This window comes from Salvelinus fontinalis, chromosome 24, assembly GCF_029448725.1.
Source record: "Salvelinus fontinalis isolate EN_2023a chromosome 24, ASM2944872v1, whole genome shotgun sequence".
NCBI classification, from domain to species: Eukaryota; Metazoa; Chordata; class Actinopteri; order Salmoniformes; family Salmonidae; genus Salvelinus; species Salvelinus fontinalis.
In genome coordinates, this window is record NC_074688.1 from 40,258,649 (window position 1) to 40,273,183 (window position 14,535).

Genomic DNA, 14,535 nt, shown 5'->3' on the forward strand with positions numbered 1-14,535 from the left:
AACCCAGGGCCAACCGCACCAGCATATGGTCTCACAAGGGGTCTGAGGATCTCATCTCGGTACCTAATGGCAGTCAGGCTACCTCTGGCGAGCACATGGACGGCTGTGCGGCCCCCCAAAGAAATGCCATCCCACACCATGACTGACCCACCGCCAAACCGGTCATGCTGGAGGATGTTGCAGGCAGCAGAACGTTCTCCACGGCATCTTCAGACTCTGTCACGTCTGTCACATGTGCTCATGTGCTCAGTGTGAACCTGCTTTCATCTGTGAAGAGCACAGGGCGCCAGTGGCGAATTTGCCAATCTTGGTGTTCTCTGGCAAATGCCAAACGTCCTGCACGGTGTTGGGCTGTAAGCACAACCCCCACCTGTGGACGTCGGGCCCTCATACCACCCTCATGGAGTCTGTTTCTGACTGTTTGAGCAGACACATGCACATTTGTGGCCTAATGGAGGTCATTTTGCAGGGCTCTGGCAGTGCTCCTCCTGCTCCTCCTTGCACAAAGGCGGAGGTAGCGGTCCTGCTGCTGGGTTGTTGCCCTCCTACGGCCTCCTCCACGTCTCCTGATGTACTGGCCTGTCTCCTGGTAGCGCCTCCATGCTCTGGACACTACGCTGACAGACACAGCAAACCTTCTTGCCACAGCTCGCATTGATGTGCCATCCTGGATGAGCTGCACTATCTGAGCCACTTGTGTGGGTTGTAGACTCCGTCACATGCTACCACTAGAGTGATAGCACCGCCAGCATTCAAAAGTGACCAAAACATCAGCCAGGAAGCATAGGAACTGAGAAGTGGTCTGTGGTCACCACCTGCAGAACCAGTCCTTTATTGGGGGTGTCTTGCTAATTGCCTATAATTTCCACCTATTTTCTATTCCATTTGCACAACAGCATGTGAAATGTATTGTCAATCAGTGTTGCTTCCTCAGTGGACAGTTTGATTTCATAGAAGTGTGATTGACTTGGAGTTACATTGTGTTGTTTAAGTGTTCCCTTTATTTTTTTGAGCAGTGTATATTGTTTAACACTTTTGTAGTTACTACATGATTCCATATGTGTTATTTCATAGTTTTGATGTCTTCTATATTATTCTAAATGTAGGAAGAAAAAGCCTTGAATATGTAGTTGTGTCCAAACTTTTGACTGCTACTGTCTGTTGACGTGTGTCAAATATGTTTGAAAACACTATGTTAAAAGCACTGTGTGGGCTTGTCCCTAGGATTACCAAAGACAAAGAGCTGGATCAGTGGTTCACCAATCAGGCCCTTGCAACAGTAACAAGCGGTGATGTGAATCAGTGGGTCACCAATCAGGGCCTTCTTTGTGACCATCAGGTTACGTCCCCGGGACAAACCGTGAGCTGGACAAAAACCTTGTCTATGATGAGATAAGGAGTTGGGATACTGACAGAGGCTGGGCTACGTTGCTAATATGAGCAAACAGTAGATAAATAAATGCAGACGTCTGACATTGTGGAAATATAAATGTATATGCTTCATGCTTTTCCAGATGTTATTTATTTTGTGTAACAATTTCAACACACACGTAAAATAATAGAACAATTATTATTTATTTTAATCCTGTACTTGTTCTATTGTTTTATGTATGTGTTTAAATTGTCATGACAGATATCATTTGTTATTATTTTTGGATTGAAATAAAATGTAATTGTTCTTTTGTTTTATGTTCGTTTTTAAATTGTCTTACAAAAAAAACTTTAGAAAAAGCATGATGGAAATGATGTTTTATATACACAATGTCAGAAACCTGCACTTATCTATCCACTGCTTGCTCATATTAGCAACGTAGCCCAGCCTCTGTCACTATCCCACCTCCCTCTCTCATCCTGTACCCCGGGGAAACAATAAACACTAGAACCACATCCCACTCGTTGAGAGGGAGTGTATGGGCAGTTCCAGCGTCTTAGGGGGAACTTTCACCTCTATAAAAGAGGAACCCTTCTGTCTGCCCTCACAGACACAGCTGCCCTGCTGAAGGCTGGCATGGCACTGAGAACAGACGTGGTTCTCCAGCTGCTGGTGGTGGTGATGAGGGGTATGGCTGCTCCAGCCCCAATCTGCTCTCTGCTGGGCCAACCCGCTCTGCCTCTCCTGTCTGCCGAGGGGGACATCAACATTGGGGCAGTGTTTGCTCTACATAGGAATGCCCTCTTCAAGGTCCATTCGTTCACCTCCAGACCAGAGAAAACACCCTGTATCAGGTATGTGTTGAAAAAAATTGTCTTTGGGAACTTTTAGCAGTTTGGGAATATTTCTCATCAAGATAGAGTCTTTCACTGAAATTAGGCACAATGCTTAATAGCACTATTGTAGATGATCTGTGCATTTATCTTTGGACAAAACAAGTATAGAAATTGTTTCTGTTATACTAAACACTACTCAACTCATCTCGACCGAGTAAGTCGCTCTGGATAAGAGCGTCTGCTAAATGACTTAAATGTAAATGAGTATATCAGTTTTGCTGGCATATGTGATTGTGGCATATGTGATTCCTGGCTTCAACCAAATTATTTTTTTGCGTTTGTTACCGCTGTCCAGTTTCAACCCACGTGAGTTCCAGTTTGCACAGACCCTGATCTTTGCCCTGGAGGAGATCAACAACAGCAGTGATCTGCTCCCAGGACTGTCTCTGGGTTACCAGGTCTATGACTCCTGCAGCTCTGCCCCCCTTGCCATCCACTCAGCCCTGGCCCTGATGAACAGCCCTGGGCCTGAGGACAGCCTGGGAGACCCCTCCTCCTGCTCCAGATCTCCCGCCGTGTTGGGCATTGTAGCGGAGTCAAGCTCCACATCCACCATCGGAATATCATCCCTGGTCGGTCCATTCAGCATCCCTGTGGTGAGACACCTTCTGGTTTGGGCTCTTTAGAGGTAGTATAATCAATGTCAGCTATGTGTGAAAGATCAATTCAAATCTTCCCGTTTCTTCCACACAGATCAGCCACTTTGCCACCTGTGCGTGTCTGAGTAACAGAAAAAAGTTCCCCTCCTTCTTCAGAACCATCCCCAGTGACTTCTACCAGAGCAGAGCCCTGGCAAAGCTGGTCAAACACTTTGGATGGAACTGGGTGGGAGTGGTGAACAGCAACAATGACTATGGAAACAACGGCATGGCCACATTCATGGAGGCAGCGTGGCATGAAGGGGTCTGTGTAGAGTACCAAGAGGCCATCCACCGCACAGACCCCCGAGAGAAGCTCCTGGAAACCGTCAGGGTGATCAGGAAGGCCACAGCCAGGGTGGTGGTGCTGTTCCTGGGCTTGGGGGACCTCCTCCCCCTGCTGAATGAGTTGGCTCTGGAGGGAGACCCAGGGCTGCAGTGGGTGGGCAGCGAGGCCTGGATCACAGCCAGAGTGCTGACGGAGAACAAGGCCTACGGCTTCCTGAGTGGGGCGGTGGGCTTTGCAATCAGGAATGCCAGGCTGGATGGTCTGGAGGTGTTCCTAGAGAAGGTGCACCCCTCTCAGGCGCCAGATAACACCCTTCTCAGGGAGTTCTGGGAGTCTGTGTTCCAGTGCTCCTTCAAGAGGGGCAGCAGCACGCTGTGCACAGGAACAGAGAGCTTAGCAAAGCTGAAGAACCAATACACGGACGTGTCAGAGCTGAGAATATCCAATAAAGTGTACACAGCTGTATATGCCATTGCACACGCTCTACACAACCTACTGACAGACTTAAAGAATGACACAGACAGCGGCAACAGACCAGTCTACACACCACAGCAGGTGAGCAAGGACATATTATATGAATCATCCCACTCTGTCTGTTTCTCTGTGTCTCTCTCTGTGTCTCTCTGTGTCTCTCTGTGTCTCTCTGTGTCTCTCTGTGTCTCTCTGTGTCTCTCTGTCTCTCTTGGTGTCTCTCTGTCTCTCTGTCTCTCTGTCTCTATCTGTCTATGCCTCTGTGTGTCTCTGTGTCTCTCCCTCACTGTCTCTCTCTCTCAATCTCTCTCATTCTCTCTCTCTCTCTCTCTCTGTCTCTCTCCATGTTGTTGAGCAGGTGCTACAGTACCTGAAGGAGGTGAGGTTTAGAGTAAAGACAGGAGAGGAGATCTGGTTCGATGCTAACGGAGATGTGGTGGCGTGCTACGACCTAGTGAACTGGCAGCAGGAGGAGAATGGGACCCTGCAGTTCCATGCTGTGGGGCTGTATGATTCCTCGATGCCCCCTGAACAGCGCATTACCTTCAACAAGGGAAAACTGGTCTGGGCAGGGGGCCAGGCAGAGGTAGGACTAAATACCTGTTGACTACGTTGCAAAAGCATAACACATGCAAACCTCAAACCACTACAAATGTAAAACATGCATTCTATAATGTTTACGTAATCCACATAGTCTATCTCAATTGTCTTTTTTTGTATTGGTAATATAACTTTCAGAAGTAGTGACATTAAATCATTTCTGCACGTTAATTTATATAAAATGCACCAATATTCAGACGTGTTGTATTTCTCTACAGGCACCTGCAGCAGTGTGCAGTGAGAGCTGTCCCACAGGCACTCGTAAGGCTGTACAGAAAGGAAAGCCTGTATGCTGTTATGACTGTGTACCATGTGCGGAGGGAGAGATCAGTAACATCACAGGTAATATATAATGCATTTAGGGCTACCTGCAATACTTTCAAGCTCTGTCACTGCCCAACAAGACTAATAGATGTGGAAAAACACATGACACAGTGATTCATGGAATGAATGACGTTCTAATCTCCTTACAGATTCTAACGGCTGCTATCGATGTGACTTGGAGTATTGGTCAAATGAAAAAAGAGACCACTGTGTGTTGAAACCAGTTGAATTCCTCTCCTATGAAGAAATGATGGGCATAGTTCTGGTGTTTTTCTCCTTACTGGGGTCCGGTGTTACTACTCTGGTAGCTGTTGTGTTTTCAATTCATAAGGACACCCCCATCGTCAGGGCCAACAACTCTGAGCTGAGCTTCCTGCTGCTCTTCTCCTTGACTCTGTGCTTTCTGTGTTCTCTTACTTTCATTGGCCGGCCCTCTGAGTGGTCCTGTATGCTGCGTCACACAGCGTTTGGCATCACCTTCGTCCTCTGCATCTCTTGTATTCTGGGGAAAACAATAGTGGTGTTGATGGCCTTCAGGGCTACACTTCCAGCCAGTAATATCATGAAATGGTTTGGTCCTCCACAGCAGAGACTCAGTGTTCTGGCTTTCACTCTCATACAGGTTCTGATCTGTGTTCTTTGGTTAACAGTCTCCCCTCCTTTCCCCTACAAGAACATGAAGACCTATAAGGAAAAGGTCATTCTAGAGTGTGATGTGGGTTCAGCTATTGGTTTCTGGGCTGTGTTGGGGTACATAGGACTCCTGGCTCTCTTGTGCTTTGTGCTGGCTTTTCTGGCTCGAAAGCTGCCTGATAACTTCAATGAGGCCAAATTCATCACCTTCAGCATGCTCATATTCTGTGCAGTCTGGATCACCTTTATCCCAGCTTATGTCAGCTCTCCTGGGAAGTTCACTGTAGCTGTGGAGATCTTTGCTATTCTGGCCTCCAGTTTTGGTTTACTTGTCTGCATATTTGCTCCTAAATGTTTCATTATATTGCTGAGGCCAGAGCAAAACACCAAGAAACATATGATGGGGAAGACATCCAATGACAAACGATATTAAAGAAACATATTTTGGGAAAGGAGTCAACCAAAGCCCTTCAGGATGATTACTGACCATTGACCTATTCAAAGTCTTTCTATAATAAACACAGACACATCATTTCAAAGTCAGTCATGGGTTAACCTCATCCCCAGGCTCAATTGTTACCAATAAATAGAGCCTGGAAACTCTGTGCAATGAAGTGGGACTTGAAAGGGGAAGGGTTCAAATCAAGACAGGAGAGAGAGATCCTGCTACAGTTTGACTTTGAAAACTGCAGAAAATCTCACAATGATCATATTACTTTTAGGAAGTAATTGATTTTGAGTTTTGGCATATAACGTTTACATGTGAGAACTAGGTGCAAACTTTCTGATTTCCCGAACTCACTTCCTTGTTAAGCCTAATTCGTTTGTAGAGGGCAGGTTCTAAGGGTTATGTTGGTTGGTGATGGACTGAGATATCAACCAATGTAAATCCGCTCCTGCCATGGACTCCATTCCTGTCTCTTCATGAGACATTGTGAGAGACGGTTCGAAAGAGAAAGAGCCGGCTGGTGGAAAAGATTTGTCATGGGTACATCGATGTTCAATAAGTCCAATAAGTCCTGAACAAACATCCAAGAGCACATTATGCCAAGCAGCCATATCTATATGGGTGTGGTCGCACATTATGAGAGTCATGACAATAATGAAGCAGAAAGAAACTCTCATTTTTTGACATAGCCGATGTTTCTCATTGCTCTACCCCAGCGGCCACTGACAGCCTGGTGTGCTTCCACAGGCCCCCTCAGTGACCCCCTCAGTGACTGCTGCTGTCCAGTCCAGGTCCAGATCAGGAGCCCACACACAAGCCCCTTACTGAGCCTCTGTCTCACAGGCCTGTTCTGGACAAGCATGGTCTACTATCTCATCAAAAACAACATTGACTTCTTAAACCTCTCCTCATAGGCCTGTGGGCCACAACCCAATGTGTGTCAATACACCAATGGGCATGTGGCATTCATTCCACCATCAATACAAAACAAGGTCTCAGTGAAATGTGTTGTAATGAATATATGTCTGTACTGCATGTATCGTAAATGTATTGGCTTCCCTTCATGTAATATTACATTGGTTGTTGTCACGACTCCCACCGAAGGTGGCTTCCCTTCCTGTTCTGGTAGCGCTCGGCGGTCGTCGTCACCGGCCTATAAGCTGCCACTGATCCTTTCCCCACCGCCCCCTTGTCTGTTTATTAGTTGCACCTGTGTTTAGTTAGGTTAATTGGTTGGGCTTTATTTACCAGCCGGCCCGCCTGCTGGTGGTGCGGGATTATTTTCAGTATACGTTAGTACTCGACTGTAAGTCACGGTTGTTTGTGTATTGGTGTTTTTTGCTGAACTGTTTAGTTCCCCCTGTTTGGGGCATTTGTTTGAGTTGGTGTCATTTTCACCGGTGTGTTGTAAATAAAGCTACCCTGAACTCGCTGCTTAATGCGCCTGACTTCTTCCTCCACTACACCCCTGACGTTACAGTTGTCATAAGCAATTCAGCTGTCTAATATATCTGGATCTCCAGTCTTAATTATCACAATGCTAGAGACAGACACTTAATTATCACAATGCTAGAGACAGACACTTAATTATCACAATGCTAGAGACAGACACTTAATTATCACAATGCTAGAGACAGACACTTAATTATCAAAATGCTAGAGACAGACACTTAATTATCACAATGCTAGAGACAGACACTTCATTATCACAATGCTAGAGACAGACACTTAATTATCACAATGCTAGAGACAGACACAAATAAATTAAAAAACTAGAATGGTCATTTTCTATGAATTGTGTGACTTGCTTCAGCTGGCCAAATATATTTGTATGTAGTAGTAGAAACAAAAGTAATAGTAAATCAAATCAAATTAAATTTCATTAGTCACATGCACTGAATACAACTGGTCTGGACCTTACAGTCAAATGCTTACTTACGAGCCAATAACCAACAATGCAGTTTAAAGAAATACAGATAAGAATAAGAAATAACAGTAACAAGTAATTAAAGATCAGCTGTAAAATAACAATAGTGAGACTATATACAAGGGGTACCGGTACAGAATGAATGTGCGGGGGCACCAGTTAGTTGAGCTAATATGTACATGCAGGTAGAGTTATTAAAGTGACTATGCATAGATGATGACAACAGACAGTAGCAGCAGTGTAGTATTCGTAGCAGCAGCCTAGAAGTATAAATCGTTTTTTTGGTTTGGTAGAAATGGTAGTAGGCCTAGTGGTAGAGTTGGTTGTAGTACTAGTGGTAGTAGTACTAGTTGTAGTAGTGGTAGTAGTACTAGTGGTAGTAGTAGTGGTAGTAGTAGTAGTGGTAGTAGTGGTAGTAGTGGTAGTAGTAGCAGTGGTAGTAATGGAAGTAGTACTAGTGATAGTAGTAGCAGTAGTAGTAGTAGTAGAAGTAGTAGCAGTAGTAGTAGTAGTAGTGGTAGTAGGCCTAGAAGTAGTACTAGTATTGGTAGTAGTGAAAGTAGGTCTAGTTGGAGTGGTAGTAGTGGTTGTAGGCCTAGTGGTAGTAGTGGTAATTTTGGTAGTAGGCCTAGTGGTAGTAGTAGGTATAGTAGTAGTAGTAGTAGGCCAAGTGGTGGTAGTAGTAGTAGTAGTAGTAGTAGTAGGCCTAGTGGTAGTAGTAGTAGTAATAGTAGTAGGCCTAGCGGTGTTAGGAGTAGTGGAAATGGTAGTAGTGATAATAGACCTATTGGTAGTAGTAGTAGTAGTGGTAGAAGTAGTAGTGGTAGTAGTAGTAGTAGTAGTAGTGGTAGTAGGCATAGTGGTAGTAGTGGTAGTTTTGGGAGTAGGCCTAGTGGTAGTAGTAGGTATAGCAGTAGTAGTAGTAGTAGTAGGCCTAGTGGTCGTAGTAGTAGTAGTAGTAGTAGTAGTAGTAGTAGTAGTAGTAGTAATTGGCCAAGTTGTAGTAGTAGTAGTTCGAGTAGTAGGCCAAGTGGTAGTATTAGTAGTAGTAGTCAGCCTAGTGGTAGAAGTAGTAGTAGTAGTAGTAGTAGTAGTAGTAGTAGTAGTAGTAGTGGCAGTAGTAATAGTAGTAGTAGTGGCAGTAGTACTAGTGGTAGTAGTATTAGTGGTAGTAGTAGTGGTAGTAGTGGTATTGGTAGTAGTAGTGATATTGGTAGTAGCGGTAGTAGTAGTAGTAGTAGTAGTGTTATTAGTGGTAGTAGTAGTAGTAGTAGTGGTAATAGTTGTAGTAGTAGGAGGCCTAGTGGTAGTAGTGGTAGTAGTAGTAGTAGTAGTAGTAGTAGGCCTATTGGTAGTAGTAGTAGTAGTAGTAGTAGTAGTAGTAGTAGGCCTAGCTGTAGTAGTAGTAGAAGTAGTAGTAGTGGTAGTACCAATAGTGGTATTGGCGGTAGTAGTAGTAGTAGTAGTAGAAGTGGTAGTAGTAGTAGTAGACCTAGTTGTAGAAGTGGTAGTAGTAGTGGTAGTAGTAGTAGTAGTAGTAGGCCAAGTGGTAGTAGTAGTATTAGAAGTAGTAGTAGTAGTAGTAGTCGTAGTAAGCCTAGTGGTAGTAGTAGTAATACTAGGCCTAGAGGTAGTGGTAGTGGTAGGATTTAGAGTGGTAGTAGTAGTATGTGTGGTAGTGGTAGGTCTAGAAGTAATATTAGCTATAGTTGTTTTGTTAGTAGTACTAGTGGTAGTAGTGGTAGTAGGCCTAGTTTTAGCAGTAGTAGAAGTAGGAGTAATAGTAGTAGTAGTATTAGGTCTAGCGTTAGTGGTAGTAGTAGTAGTATTAGTAGTAGTAGGCCAAAGGTTAGTAGTGGTATTAGTGGTAGTAAGCCCCATGGTAGTAGTTGTGGTGGTAGTAGTTGTAGTAGTAGTAGTAGTTGTGGTGGTAGTTGGCCTAGTGGTAGTAGTGGTAGGAGTAGTAGTATTAGTAGTAGTAGGTCTAATGTTAGTAGTAGTAGTAGTAGTAGTAGTGGTAGTAGTAGTGGTAGTAGTAGTAGTGGTAATAGTAGTTGTGGTAGTAGGCCTAGTGGTAATAGTGGTAGTAGTGGTAGTATGCCTAGTGGTATTAGTAGTAGTAGTAGTGGTTGTAGGCCTAGAAGTAGTATTAGTGGTAGTGATTGTGGTAGTAGGCCTAGTGGTAGTAGTGGTAGTAGGCCAATTGGTAGTAGTAGTAGTGGTAGTAGGCCTAGTGGTAGTATTGGTTGTAGTTCTAGTGGTAGTAGTGGTAGTAGTACTAGTGTTAGTAGGGGTAGTAGTACTAGTGGTAGTAGTAGTAGTAGTAGTAGTAGTAGTAGTAGTTCTATTAGTGGTAGTAGGCCAAGTTGTAGTAGTGGTGGTAGTACTAGTGGTATTAGTGGTAGTAGTACTAGTGGTAGTAGTTGTAGTACTAGTGGTAGTAGTGGTATTAGGCCTATTGGTAGTGGTAGTGGTAAGTAGTGGTGGTGGTATTCTCAATTATATGAAAAAAGTGTTTCAAGACAAAGGATGGCGAAGAAGTGTATTTCACTGAGAACGGGGACGTGACTGCCAAGTATGACATTGTCAACTGGCAGCCGAAGGAGGATGGCAGTGTGGAGTGAGTTACTGTGGGTCTCTATGATGCATCGCTACCTGCAGACAGGCAACATACTATCAACAACAGCTCCTTGGTATGGACACAGCATTTTGTAAATGCATGCTAGGTGTTGTAGGCTGTCATTTGTAACAGTACACAGAGTAGTTGATTGTGTCACATTGGTCCCTAGTGGAAACTACCCACGCTTCATTGCAGGTGCCTGTGGATATAGGACTTCTGCCTCTCGTTTGCTTTATGCTGGCTTTTCTGGCTCGAAAGCTGCCTGATAACTTCAATGAGGCCAAATTCATCACCTTCAGCAGGCTCATATTCTGTGCAGTCTGGATCACCTTTATCCCAGCTTATGTCAGCTCTCCTGGGAAGTTCACTGTAGCTGTGGAGATCTTTGCTATTCTGGCTTCCAGTTTTGGTTTACTGTTCTGCATATTTTCTCCTAAATGTTTCATTATATTGCTGAGGCCAGAGCAAAACAACAAGAAACATATAAAGGGGAAGACATCCAATGATGTACGTTATAACATAACATTATGACATTATATCATATAACATTATAACGTTATTAACATATGTGCCTACTAACTGAGATTGTATATCTCAAATGTTCTGTAAAGAACTGTGAGGACAACATCTGCTACATGTTTCCACCTTAATAAAGAATATAAGTCTTTTGTGTGTTTTTAGTGTTCTGTGCATTTAAATACTGTCGTGGCAGAATCAGATTTAGCTAGGTAACATAGATAGATAAGATGTTATTTTCATCATATGCTTGTGAGATACTTGTCATTAGAATGGTGCCCTTTGGACTATAGGGTTGGCAGTGCATTTTCCCTTCTGAGCTAGTGTAACGGCTCTCTTTCGGTGAGTGAGTTGACCAAGGCGCAGGATCTCTTCCCATGTCCAATCCTCCTTTTCCCGCTGCTGCTGTCGTTGCTGTCCGTTAACCCGCTGCTTGATCTGGGTTTGGTGGGTGATTCTGTAACGGCTCTCTTTCGGTGAGTGAGTTGACCAAGGCGCAGCGGGTGATGAATACATAATACTTTATTGCAAGACGAAGACAGACACGAAATACACTTGACTAAATATACAAAATAACAAAACGAACTAGACAGACCTAAACTACGAACTTACATGAAACGAAGAACACATGAACAGGAACGACCGAATGAACGAGACGAGACAGTACCGTGTGGTGCAATAAACACAGACACAGCGACAATCACCCACAAACAAACAGTGAGAACAACCTACCTTAATATGACTCTCAATTAGAGGAAAACGCAAAACACCTGCCTCTAATTAAGAGCCGTACCAGGCAACCCAAAACCAACATAGAAACAGAAAACATAGACTGCCCACCCAAAACTCACGCCCTGACCATCACACACATACAAAACAACAGAAAACAGGTCAGGAACGTGACAGAACCCCCCCCTCAAGGTGCGAACGCCGGGCGCACCAGCACAAAGTCCAGGGGAGGGTCTGGGTGGGCATCTGACCACGGTGGTGGCTCAGGCTCCGGACGCTGTCCCCACACCACCATAGTCACTCCCCGCTTCTGTATCCCCCTCCCAATGACCACCCTCCAACTAAAACCACCTAAATGAAGGGGCAGCACCGGGATAAGGGGCAGCACCGGGATAAGGGGCAGCACCGGGATAAGGGGCGGCAGGTCCTGGCTGAGGGACTCTGGCAGGTCCTGGCTGAGGGACTCTGGCAGGTCCTGGCTGAGGGACTCTGGCAGGTCCTGGCTGAGGGACTCTGGCAGGTCCTGGCTGAGGGACTCTGGCAGGTCCTGGCTGAGGGACTCTGGCAGGTCCTGGCTGAGGGACTCTGGCAGGTCCGGGCTGAGGGACTCTGGCAGGTCCGGGCTGAGGGACTCTGGCAGGTCCGGGCTGAGGGACTCTGGCAGGTCCGGACTGAGTGGCAGCTCCTGACTGAGGGGCAGCTCCTGACTGAGGGGCAGCTCCTGACTGTGGGGCAGCTCATGACTGTGGGGCAGCTCATGATTGTAGGGCAGCTCATGACTGTAGGGCAGCTCATGACTGTAGGGCAGCTCATGACTGTAAGGCAGCTCATGACTGTAAGGCAGCTCATGACTGTAGGGCAGCTCATGACTGTAGGGCAGCTCATGACTGTAGGGCAGCTCATGACTGTAGGGCAGCTCATGACTGTAGGGCAGCTCATGACTGTAAGGCAGCTCATGACTGTAGGGCAGCTCATGACTGTAGGGCAGCTCCTGACTGTAGGGCAGCTCCTGACTGGCTGGCGGCTCTGGCAGCTCCTGACTGGCTGGCGGCTCTGGCAGCTCCTGACTGGCTGGCGGCTCTGGCAGCTCCTGACTGGCTGGCGGCTCTGGCAGCTCCTGACTGGCTGGCGGCTCTGGCAGCTCCTGACTGGCTGGCGGCTCTGGCAGCTCCTGACTGACGGACGGCTCTAGCGGCTCCTGACTGACGGACGGCTCTAATGGCTCGGGACAGACGGGCGGCTCAGAAGGCGCTGGGCAGACGGATGGCTCAGACGGCGCTTGGTAGACGGATGGCTCAGACGGCACTGGGCAGACAGATGGCTCAGAAGGCGCTGGGCAGACAGATGGCTCAGACGGCGCTGGGCAGACAGATGGCTCAGACGGCGCTGGGCAGACAGATGGCTCAGACGGCGCTGGGCAGACAGATGGCTCAGACGGCGCTGGGCAGACAGATGGCTCAGACGGCGCTGGGCAGACAGATGGCTCAGACGACGCTGGAAAGACAGATGGCTCAGACGGCGCTGGACAGACAGATGGCTCAGACGGCGCTGGGCAGACAGATGACTCAGACGGAGCTGGGCAGACAGGCAGTGCAGAAATGCGTTGGGCAGACAGATGGCTCAGACGGAGCTGGGCAGACAGGCAGTGCAGAAGGCGTTGGGCAGACGGCCGACTCTGCCCTGCTGAGGCGCACAGTAGGCCTGGTGCGTGGTGCCGGAACTGGGGTTACCGGGATGACGGCACGCACTTCAAGGCTAGTGCGGGGAGCAGGGACAGGGCACACTGACCTCTCAAAGCGCACTATAGGCCTGGTGCGTGGTACCGGAACTAGAGGTACCGGGCTGAGGGCACGCACCTCAGGGCGAGTGCGGGGAGAAGGAACATTGCGTACAGGGCTCTGGAGACTCACAGATGGCTTAGTGCGTGGTGCCGGAACTGGTGGTACTGGGCTGGGGCGAGGAGGTAGCGGCGGAAATACCGGACCGTGCAGGCGTATTGGCTCCCTTGAGCACTGAGCCTGCCCAACCTTACCTGGTTGCATGCTCCCCGTAGCCCGTCCAGTGCAGGGAGGTGGAATAACCCGCAGTGGGCTGTGTTGGCGAACCGGGGACACCATGCGTAAGGCTGGTGCCATGTAAGCCGGCCCAAGGAGACGTACTGGTGGCCAGATATGTAGGGCCGGCCTCATGACATTTGGCTCAATGCCCAATCTAGCCCTACCAGTGCGGGGAGGTGGAATAACCCGCACTGGGCTATGCACCCGTACAGGAGACACCGTGCGCTCTACTGCGTAACACGGCGTCTGCCCGTACTCCCGCTCTCCACGGTTAGCCTGGGAAGTGGGCGCAGGTCTCCTACCTGCCCTCGGCCCACTACCTCTTATCCCCCCCCCCCCCCCAAGAAATTTTAGGGTAGTACTTGCGGGCTTCCAGCCTTGCTTCCGTGCTGTCTCCTCATAACGTCGCCTCTCCGCTTTCGATGCCTCCAGCTCCGCCTTGGAACGGCGACACTCCTCTGGCTCTGCCCAGGGTCCTTTACCGTCCAGGATCTCTTCCCATGTCCAATCCTCCTTTTCCCGCTGCTGCTGTCGTTGCTGTCCGTTAACCCGCTGCTTGATCTGGGTTTGGTGGGTGATTCTGTAACGGCTCTCTTTCGGTGAGTGAGTTGACCAAGGCGCAGCGGGTGATGAATACATAATACTTTATTGCAAGACGAAGACAGACACGAAATACACTTGACTAAATATACAAAATAACAAAACGAACTAGACAGACCTAAACTACGAACTTACATGAAACGAAGAACACATGAACAGGAACGACCGAATGAACGAGACGAGACAGTACCGTGTGGTGCAATAAACACAGACACAGCGACAATCACCCACAAACAAACAGTGAGAACAACCTACCTTAATATGACTCTCAATTAGAGGAAAACGCAAAACACCTGCCTCTAATTAAGAGCCATACCAGGCAACCCAAAACCAACATAGAAACAGAAAACATAGACTGCCCACCCAAAACTCACGCCCTGACCATCACACACATACAAAACAGAAAACAGGTCAG

General features: G+C 47.3%; 1 protein-coding gene across 1 annotated transcript; it reads left to right on the forward strand.

The window, feature by feature from the left end:
* Positions 1-2,008: 2,008 nt before the first annotated feature.
* LOC129822429 (extracellular calcium-sensing receptor-like) lies at positions 2,009-5,774 on the forward strand. The gene is made up of 6 exons (XM_055880711.1): positions 2,009-2,226; positions 2,564-2,864; positions 2,962-3,750; positions 4,025-4,252; positions 4,485-4,608; positions 4,740-5,774. Exons 1-6 carry the CDS (start codon positions 2,009-2,011, stop codon positions 5,654-5,656), a joined length of 2,577 nt encoding a protein of 858 aa, XP_055736686.1. The 3' UTR covers positions 5,657-5,774.
* The last annotated feature ends 8,761 nt before the right edge of the window (positions 5,775-14,535 follow it).

Bases quoted from the DNA above. Each gene is read 5' to 3' on its own strand.
- LOC129822429 (XM_055880711.1), top strand. From the start codon at position 2,009: ATGGCACTGAGAACAGACGTGGTTCTCCAGCTGCTGGTGGTGGTGATG. The intron at 2,865-2,961 runs GTGAGACACCTT...TCTTCCACACAG, and splicing joins GTCCATTCAGCATCCCTGTG to ATCAGCCACTTTGCCACCTG. The intron at 4,253-4,484 runs GTAGGACTAAAT...ATTTCTCTACAG, and splicing joins GGGCAGGGGGCCAGGCAGAG to GCACCTGCAGCAGTGTGCAG.